The sequence below is a fragment of the Mustela lutreola genome, chromosome 16 (genome assembly GCF_030435805.1).
Source record: "Mustela lutreola isolate mMusLut2 chromosome 16, mMusLut2.pri, whole genome shotgun sequence".
Classification (NCBI taxonomy): Eukaryota; Metazoa; Chordata; class Mammalia; order Carnivora; family Mustelidae; genus Mustela; species Mustela lutreola.
In genome coordinates, this window is record NC_081305.1 from 375,448 (window position 1) to 385,529 (window position 10,082).

Below are 10,082 nucleotides of genomic sequence, written 5' to 3' on the forward strand. Positions count from 1 at the left end.
CGCGCCGGGAGGGCCGCGCGCCCGGGCCGCCTCGCCTGCAACGCACCACGGCCCGTCAGCCGCGATCTCCCGCTCGGCTCGGGCTGCGGCCGGCTCGGGGCCCCGCGCGCTCCCGGCCGAGAAGGCCCCCGCGGCTCCCAGCCCCGCGCCGACGGCGGGCCCGCGCCCCTTTACCTCTCCTAGACTTGGATTTGCTTTTGGAAAGTCCCATAGGGGAGCCCCCCGCCCCCGCCCGCCCGCGCGGCCCGGCCCCCGCACCGCCGCCCGCCGCGCGCCTCACAGAGGCCCCCGCGGCCCAGCGGCGCGCGTCGCCACGGCAACGCCCCGCCCGCGGGACCCGCGCCGCGCTCTCGCGAGAGCCGCCGCCCGCCGGAAGTGCGCGGGGACCCGGAAGTTCCCGCGCGGCGGAGCGGGTCGGGGCGGTGGACGCGGCCCGGGGATCCCGTGCGCCCGTTCCTGGGCTGCCGCTGCCGAACCGGCCATGGACGGTAAGAGACCCCGGCCGCCAGCGCAGGGCGGGCCCCCGGACCTCACCCCCTTCCCCCCACGCCTCCGCGTCCGCCCCCAAACCTCCGGCTCCTGTACCGGCGAGCGGCGGCCTCTGAGGCCCGGGGATGTCCGGCCAGAGGGCGCCGGAGAAGGAGACGGCGGCGGCCCTGTCCCCGAGCACCGCCCGCCGAAGTGCGAGGCGCTCGGGCGAGCAGCCCTGACTGCGCGCCGGGCCCGGCTGCGCGTGGGGGGCGGGAGCCTGCCGCCGGCTCCTCCGGGCGGGGAGGCAGAGCGCCGGCTGCCTAGCCTGGGCCGCGCTCCGGGCACCAAGGGCCAGGAAGGACGGGTGGTCAGGTGAGGCCCTGCGCTTGCCGGAGTGCGTGCGGGCTGGCGCGGCACGCGGAGAGATAAGGGCCGGTCGGCCGGGGAGGGGAGGGACAGCTCCTCAGCCCCACCGGACGCTGGCCTTCCCTCGGCAGCCCCCAGCTCCCACGGTGGCTTTCCTTTGGCCGGTCAGGTTTCGCCCTAAGAGCTCTTTGCTCCTGCGAGTCCATTCCTGGTGCTCGAGTACCGAGAAGGCCGAGGCAGGGAGGGGCCGGAAGCCGGAGAGCCGGCCACACCTCGCCTGGCTTCCCTGCGGGCCGCACTCTGCCACCTGCGTCCACTTAGCTCGGATCCCCGATTCCACGGCGGCCTTGGCCTGGGCTGGCACAGGGCGTGAGACCCCACCCCCCCACCCCGGCCCCGGGCCAAGGCTCTCAGCTGGGGGCCTGGATTTGCGTTTGTGGACACTCCACTCCCTCTTTGTGGTTACAGATGTCGCATCTTCTCTGAACTAGTGTGGTCTAGCTCTTAGAGAAGAGGGACGGGGGCGCCTGAGCCCGATTTGATGGCTCAGACGTGCCAGATGCCATGGAAGGTGGTCTCTGGCTGCGGGCCAGGTCTTTGATAGCACAAGAGTCACCCTCTTGCTACTTTTATCCATTTACTTTTGGGGATAAAAAGTATATAAAATAACAGATCGCCCAATACTGAGCTTTACTAAATTGGGAAAGAATCCCAAGGGCCTTCGTCAGGGTGCCTTAATTTCAAACCCCCGCTCGAGTTTTCACCCAGGGCCACATGCTGTATCCATGACCAGTTTTGTTGGCACACTAATCCTTGAGGACAACCCCCGCCACCCTGGTATTACCTGTAAGGAGTCAGAGGTGAGAGAGCCTCTCCATTTGCCCTTTGGCTGTTGAGGGAGCAGAGCTGGTGCATGAAACTATCTTCTGCCTCCAGTGTGCAGTGGAGGCGCCATCCGTGCCTGCACCCTGTGCCAGCTCTCTGTGTTGAGGAGGGTCTTAGTGGTCCCATCTGCTTGTTGGACGTGCCGCTTGTCACAGTTGACATCCTCAAACCAGGGGCACCTGGGTGGCTCAGTGGGTTAAAGCCTCTGCCTCTGGCTCAGGTCATGATCCCAGGGTCCTGGGATCGAGCCCTGCATCGGGCTCTCTGCTCACCGGGGAGCCTGCTTCCCCGTCTCTCTCTCTGCCTGCTTGTGATCTCTGTCTGTCAAATAAATAAATAAAGTCTTTTAAAAAAAAAAAAAAGAAAGAAAGAAATCCTCAAACTATCTCCTTTCTTTGCAGATACCCTGTTCCAGTTGAAGGTATGTACTGAAGGACCTTTCACGCCAATCCTGTCTTAGTGATCACACTCAGAAGGACAGATTACAAACTACGTGATTTCTGAACAGTGGCCTTCTGGACTGATGACAAGGGAGAGGTTATTGAGTTGGCTTGATGGCATGTTAAGCCTTGCCTTGTCTTGGGCTGAGCAGAAGCAGGTCACCTGGGCTCGTCCATGAGGGAGTGAGCCTGCTGTCTTTAAGAAACATCTTTAGGAAACTTGGGTATTGGGTGCATCCCTGGGTGTTCCACTAGGCATTGAAAATTGTGGTTTCATATTCCTTACCTTCACGTGGAAGAAGAGTGTTGTGAGCAGCAGAGCAGCCCCTGACGATTAATCCACAGCAGGCTTCTGCTCCTCTTCCGTTGAGTGTCTCCACAGTTAGCCGCCGTGCTTAGTTCTGAAAGGCTGTGCCAGGCTGAGGCACCCACACTGCTGACTAGCTCATCACACTGGCTTTGCAATGGAGAGGAAGGGCCGGGGACACCCGAAGGCCCAGGTGCTTTGTTTGGCAAACTTCCAGCTTGTGGAAAGTGCTCAGGGCCAGATTCCGGGTTCAGGAAAATCTGGGTTTTTCCTGAAAGAATGTAAGAGGGAGCATCTGGGGGCTCGGTGGGTTACGTGTCTGCCTTTAGCTCAGATCACGGTCTCCGGGTCCGGGGACCGACTCCCGCACCGGTCCTCCTCCGGCAACACGTTCCTCCCCCGACCCCTTCACGTCGCTCGTGCTCTCTGACAAATTAAAAAAAAAAAAAAAAAAAAAAACTTTTTAAAAAGGAGCATAGAAGTGTGAGGTAGGTAGACAAGAAATCCTTCCTGTGTGACAGAAAGTCCCAAGTCGGGGGGCACCGAGGGCCAGTGTTGGGTGGTCCTCGCAGGCAGGCAGGGGTTTCTGGCCGAGGAGCCGCCGCCCCCAGGAAGCTGTGTGGGCCTCTGGAATGTCAGTCTTGCACTTGGCTTATCTGACATTGCCTGCCGGCTTCCTGGCCAGATGAGGCGTTGTAGGGGGAGCTGTGGGGACCACTCCGACCCGGCCTGGGGGCGTGCACTGCCCGGCAGCCCCTTGCAAACACAGTGTTCTGTGAAGAGAACACGGCGAGGTGGATGTTCATCTGGAACTCTGTGTTACCATTGGGTCACCTGAAGCAGATCCTGTCAAGTTTTTTCAGAAAGTTGAAATCCATGGTAAGGGGGCCGGGTGGCTCAGTTGGCTAAGTGTCCATCTCTTGTTTTTGGCTCAGGTCATGATCTCAGGGTCCTGAGTTGGAGCCCCAGGTCGTGCTCCGCGGCCGGCAGGGGCGTCTGTTAAGAGTCTCTCTGCCCCGCCCCCTTGTGCTCGCTCGCTCGCGCTCTCTTCCTCGTGAATAAATCTTTAAAAAGGGAAAGAAAGAGGGGCACCTGGGGGCTCAGTCGTTAAGCGTCTTCCTGGGCTCAGGTCGCCATCCCAGGGTCCCGGGATCAAGTCCGCATCAGGCTCCCTGCTCGGCAGGAAACCACCTTCTGCCTCTGCCCGTGCTCTCACCCAGCAAAGCTCAAGAGTCGGTAGATACGGATTCACGTTTCAACTGTGTCAGTTTCTTCCATGTTTAAATGTGGAGAACCGTGTCTGAAAGGGTCTACCACACTCTCTGTCAAATAAATAAAATCTTTAAGAAAAAAAAAAAGGAAAGAAAGAAAATCCCTAAGTAATACTGAGTGTGTGAGTTGGCCTTTTTTTTTTTTTTTTTTTAAAGATTTTATTCACTTGAGGGGCGCCTGGGTGGCTCAGTGGGTTAAGCCGCTGCCTTCAGCTCAGGTCATGATCTCAGGGTCCTGGGATCGAGTCCCACATCGGGGTCTCTGCTCAGCGGGGAGTCTGCTTCCTCCTCTCTCTCTCTGTCCGCCTCTCTGCCTACTTGTGATCTCTGTCAAATAAATAAATAAAATCTTAAAAAAAAAAAAAAGATTTTATTCACTTGAGAGACAGAGAGAGCTCATGAGCCGGCGGGGGTTGGGGGGGAGAAGCAGGCTTCCTGCTGAGCGGGGAGCCCACACGGAGCTTAATTACGGGACCCTGGGATCAGGACCTGAGCTGAAGGCTGATGCTTAACCGACTGAGCGGCCCAGGCGCCCCTGTGTGAGTTGGCTTTTTAACTTTCCACGCTGGGGGAGCGTTTGGGTTCGGTGTTCTGGGTTAGGACATACTAGGAAACCCCTCACAGCCCTCCCTGTCTCCTCGGAGACCCAGCGAGCTCCCTGCATACAGTCCCAGGCCGTGAGGACACTGGCAGGCCAGGCCCCCTCTCGGCAGTAGGGGCAGGGGATGCTGAGGAGGGCGGGGAGGGTACCCAAGGGCCACCGTGTGTGTCTGACCTGCGTGTCCTGATTCTGCTCAGTTCACAGCCAAGCAGCTGGAGAAGCTGGCCAAGAAGGCGGAGAAGGACTCCAAGGCGGAGCAGGCCAAAGTGAAGAAGGTGAGGCCGCCCCGTGCCCCGGCCGTGCCCCTCGCTTTGTTCTGGTGTCTTCTTTTTGTGGGAGGCGCACCCCATGACTCTGGCCACGGGTGCTCTCTCGGGCCTGCTCAGGGCCTCCGGTGACCCCACTCTGGCTCCCAGCCCACTAAGGGTGTCCAGAGCAAAAGGACCGGGTGTTGCCTTTGCTTTTTTCCTGGAAGGTCCATGCCTTTTCTTTGCTTCCAAAGTTCTGAACACACATTTTGCACAAATCGTGTGGGACGTGGGCTTCCGTCCCCACCACGCCCAGCCCCTCCCTGGCCTCTTCCTTGTGTAGCCCGTGCCTCAGGCATCAGACTCGGGGCAGAGGGGGAGGTGCTGGGGACTTCTGGCTGCTCTCCGTGGGGGCTCTGACAGCTGTGACGTAGCTCCCGGGGGTGTTAGGCTTTGGTGACCCTCTCCCCCAAACTGGCACTCCCAGGGCAGAATGGAAACCGGAGGACTGACCCCAGTCTGTTCCTTCGGTTTCCTCCACGGTCTTACTTGCTTGGCGTCAGCCTTCGCCACGGTGGTTTTTGGGAGCGCTTGTAGTGTGGGCGGCTGGAGAGACCGGAGAGGGCGTGTGGCAGGAGGAGAGGGGCTGGAAGGTGGAGAAGGCGGCCGTGTTCCTGTGGCCGGGTCTGCTGTGTAGCACCCAGCACGGGCTAGTGTGGTATGCTGCCTGGACGCCGCAGTCCTGGACAAGCTGGGGGCCTGGCGTCTCTGCATTCTCACGGAGCTCACAGGCCAAGAGGGCTGCCCCGTGCTAGCAGATCTTGCCCTGGGAAAAGCCAGGAGCAGGTCCCCGATGGTCGGTCACAGTTCCTGCACGTTCTCCCAGCTGGCGCTTCCCCTCAATTCCAGGCTCTTCAGCAGAAGAACGTGGAGTGTGCCCGTGTGTACGCCGAGAACGCCATCCGGAAGAGGAACGAGGGCGTGAACTGGCTCCGCATGGCGTCCCGCGTGGATGCAGTGGCCTCCAAGGTGCAGACGGCCGTGACCATGAAGGGGGTGAGTGCTCGGGCCTTGGTCCCTATGCCACGCAGGCAGGCTCCTGCCAGCAGAGACGAGGAGCCTGGCTGGGCAGGAGGAGCCATGCCGGTCCCCGTGGGTGGTGTCGCAGGGGTTCTGTCTACACTGTGAGGGCGGCACCAAAGGACGAGACAAGGTGTCCTCGGGTTTGTCTTAAGGAGCCGTGGCTTGAGTCTCATGTCTGTGGTTCAGTTGATAGCATTTTCTGGAGACCTTCCAAGAACGAGCCTTGCAGCCCCCAGGAGGCCCAGCCTGTCCCGAACAGGGCTTGGCTTGGCCAGGGCTGGAATCCTGTTGGCCCTGGGCGGGGCCTGGGCCTGGGGAGAGTGCCGGGGGCCTGTCCCCTGTGGGTGACATCTCCGTCCTTCAGGTCTGTTGCCTCCTCCCTTCCTTCCGTGCCAGGTGACCAAGAACATGGCACAGGTGACGAAAGCCCTGGACAGGGCGCTGAGCACCATGGACCTACAGAAGGTCTCTGCGGTGATGGACAGGTTTGAGCAGCAGGTGCAGAACCTCGACGTGCACACCTCGGTACGTCGCCCATGCTCGGGGCAGGCAGGGCTTTGCCCGGGAGGGGCTCGTGTGGCTGGCCCCCTCTGTGGGAGCTGCCTACAGAGCTCCTGACTCCTGCGGGGTCTGGACCAGTATGTGGAGGCCTGGCAGATACGAGGGAGGCTTGGCGCTGGGGCGTGAGCGTCTCTTCCAGGGTGGTGGTCGGCTCAGCGCCCAGGGGTCTGAGAGTGCTGGAGACAGGGCCTTGGGAAGTAAGGGGTGGTCTAGTGCGGGTGGAGAGAGTGAGCAGGAACCACGTTGAGAGGGTGGCCGGAGGTCCCAGGCCCGCACTCACCTGCCCAGACCGTGACCCCCAGGTGATGGAGGACTCCATGAGCTCGGCCACCACGCTGACCACACCGCAGGAGCAGGTGGACAGCCTCATCGTGCAGATTGCCGAGGAGAATGGCCTGGAGGTCTTGGACCAGCTCAGCCAGCTGCCTGAGGGCGCATCTGCCGTGGGCGAGAGCTCCGTGCGCAGCCAGGAGGACCAGCTGTCTCGGAGGTGGGCTCAGTGCCCCTGTGCTGGGCTCTTCACCCCATGCTCTGACACTGGGGCTGTGGGAGATGGCCTCGGGAGTAGAGCTCGTGCGGCTGGCCTTTGGCCCAGGGGTGCTGCTCCTTCCACAGAGGCCTGTAGCTGAGGCCCAGGCCAGATTCTGTCTGGCCGCCTGTGTCCCCTGCCCCTCATTCAGTCCGTGTTGTGTCACCATGCGCTCACGCTTGTCCCGGTTCACTTTAGGAACCCACATGACAGGTGTTTGACTGTGTGGCTGCTCCCCTGGCTCTTCCTACCCTAACCTGATGGCCTTGCGAGGCCGAGCTTTAGAGGGGAGGGTCGTGGCCTGGCGGAGGCGTGAGGGGCCCGTGGCCCCCAGGGCTGGTGTCTTGGATCAGGTGCATGGCGGCTCAGGGGTGGCTCAGGGGCACCTCTGCCCCTCAGCCTCCCTCACAGCAGCTGTGTTGTTCATTTGCAGGTTGGCCGCCTTGAGAAACTAGCCGAGTCCTCCTGCAGGGCCCTGCGTCCCTGGCCTGGACGTGCAGGAAGGGCCGGGGAGGAGGGCTCCATCTCTCCCCCCACGCTGCTTGCCTTTCTGCACACCCTGCAGTGTGGCCCTTCCCTCCAGGCCTGCGAATGTCCCTCTTAGCGTAGGCGGTGGCTGTGTCCCGGTGGGTGAGTTTGCACAAACTTCTGACTTCCGTGGGGTATTTCTGTAACTCTGGGCTGACTGGCTCGGGGTTCTGCTGGCTCCCCTCCATCCTCCACCCCGTGATAGGGACTAACCAGTGGATGCCATGGGGGCTATGTGGGCCTTCAGACTCTGTGTGACAGCAGATGTGCTGCTAGCGGTCAGCCGACAGGGGTCAGCGCTGCTTCCTGTTGCCTGGCACCTGGAGGCCAGCTGGCTGGGCCCACTCGGGATCCCTGGCGTCAGGCGCCATGCTTCAAGTCCAGGCATGCCCTTCCAGGGGTCCCCACCCTCTGGAAAGCCTGGGGCCCCAAGGGGTGTGCTCTGTGTCTTGTAGGAACTCAGGTCTGCACTGAGGTCCTTCCCAGTAAGGAGCTGGCGGTCTCCCACTCCCACTTGGGGTGCTGCGTCTGTGTCACTCTCTTCTGTACTGTAAATAACAGGTGCCTCCCCCCAACCTGGAAGCCAGAGGGGCAGGCTGGAGTGCGCACACTCGGAGAGATGCCCCCAGCAGGCCAGCTTTGGGAGGCCCCGAGGCAGCGCAGCCCAGCGGCTCGCAGCAGCTCCTCCCGATGAGTTTCTGGGACAGGCAGCACTTTCCATGTTTTTAAGTTCCTGAGGTTTTTCTTTGTTTTCTTGAAGCTTCCAGGGTTTTTTGTTTTGCCAAAATAGAAGGAGCAGACAACAGATGGGGAGCATTGGGCCCAAGCCCGGTTCTTGGTATGAACTGGTGAGAACTCCATGGTTGGTCCTCAAGGGGCCTGGCTCTGTGCACGGCCACCGCCCAGCCAGCCCTTCCCAGAGGTCTCCAGCTGTCCCAGCTGTCCTCACACCAGTGGTTCTCGTAAACAGAAACTTTGGAGACCTTTACCATGACTCACTGCGTGTGATTCTCCTGGACCTGCTTGTTCCTGGGTGTTCTGTGTGGTCTGTTATGTTGGGGCAGCCTTGATGCTTGAGACGGTGGCGTGAGACCCCAGAGGCCAGGTCGGCGTACTGTCTGGTTTTTCTTCCACAATGTTGGTCTCGCCTTACTCCCTGGCCGTGGTCTCTCGGGGCACCCATGTTCTGGGGGCTCAGAGAAGATCCTCGCTGTCCAGGGGCCCAGTGAGGGCAGAGCTCCGCGGCTGTGGTTCACCAGAGAACACTGGGTGCACTCGCCTATTTCCTAAAATGCTGTTGTGAGTAAACAGATTGATCCCTGAGAGTTTTTCTCCGGCTTTCTTCCGTGGCCTTGGGTAGGGTGGGGAGCCATAGGTGGGCCCCTGATAGGGCTCTCCAGCCCTCAAGTAGGAGGCTGAGGAGGGTCCCTGGAGGAGGGCAGGTCAGGCGGGCCGGCCGCGGGTTGCATGCTCTGGGCTCCACCCCTACAGATGGAGTTAGAGTCTGAACTTAGAAATTTTCTTAACTTTTTACCTTGAAATAACTGTAAGCGTACACAGAATTGCAAATTGCATGGTTTCTGTCTACTTCTGTCTGTCAGCGCCCCCACTTTCTAGTCCACCTCTGTGACTGGCCAGGTCACCTTGCAACGCCTCCATTCCTCCAAGCTGGAGCAGCCCCGTTTGCCTTTGTGACCTAGAAGGTCCCTTTCTCGTTTTGTTTTTTTTCTTAAGAGGTAGAGTGAGCGCATGAGCGCGAGGCGGGTGCTTGGGCGGAAGGAGAGGAGAGCCGAGAACCCCGCCCGGCTCCACGTCCGGCACAGAGCCCGGCGTGGGGCTCAGTCTCATGATCCTGAGATAGTGACCTGAGCTGAAGTCAAGCATCGGACACTTCTCCAGCCGAGCCCCCGAGACGCCTGAGCGGGAGGCACCCTGACCTAGAGGGCCTGGACACTTGCTGGCCAGTTATTTTATAGACCGCCTTTCCACTCGGGCTGATGGGACTTTTTCACATGATGACATTGAGGTCATAGCTGTTGGCACAAGTCCCACAGAAGTGGCATCATGTCTTCCTCGCTTCACACCAGGCGCCCCGTGTTGCTGTCTTGTTCGCCTGGGATGGAGTATGGGCCAGGCATCTCCCCTGTGACGCTCTGTTTTCCCCTCTGTTGAGCATCTTGTGGGGAGAAATTTCAGGATTGCAGCATCACCTGGAAACATTGTCATACTTTGCCCCTGATACTCCTTTCCCTTGAGGAATCTTCTTGGTAACAACGTTCGTGGTGATTTCCTATTTGCAGTTCTGTTTCAACAAAGAGATCTCTCTGTTTCCTTACTGCGTTATTTCCATCCGCGTGGGCCTGTCGGTGTTTCCCGCTGTGGGCCCCAGAAACCACACATGGACACCCCACTGGGCCCCAGAAACCACACATTAGCCCTGCTCGGGCTCAGTCTGGCCATCCCCTCCTCACGTGTAACTTCCCTGACAGCAGAAATCAGCCTCCGTGTCCTCCTGGCTTCGCTCATTTGTCTTGCCAGGAACCACGGAGGACTGTTGACCGCCCCTCCGAGGGACTGCTTGCTGAGCCGCGGACGGCGCGCCCGGCCCTTCCCTCGGCCTCCCGGCGCTTCCCTGTAATGTTCCTGCTCCTCTCGCACGTGCGTGGGCGGTGGTCCCCATCCTTCATTTGTGAGCCCCATGGGTGCCCCCTCTGGCCTGGTCTTGAACTGGTTTTCAGACATGTGAAATGTGCCAGGACTCAAGAGTTGGGACCCAATCCTGGCTTGTCCTT

General features: G+C 60.3%; 1 protein-coding gene across 1 annotated transcript; it reads left to right on the plus strand.

Annotated features, from left to right (window-relative positions):
• Positions 1-375: 375 nt before the first annotated feature.
• On the plus strand, positions 376-9,621 carry CHMP1A (charged multivesicular body protein 1A). Its single transcript, XM_059152836.1, has 7 exons — positions 376-488; positions 2,124-2,143; positions 4,539-4,616; positions 5,499-5,645; positions 6,069-6,197; positions 6,536-6,723; positions 7,196-9,621. The coding sequence occupies exons 1-7, from the start codon at positions 482-484 to the stop codon at positions 7,215-7,217; spliced, it is 591 nt and encodes a 196-aa protein (XP_059008819.1). The 5' UTR covers positions 376-481; the 3' UTR covers positions 7,218-9,621.
• Positions 9,622-10,082: the final 461 nt, after the last annotated feature.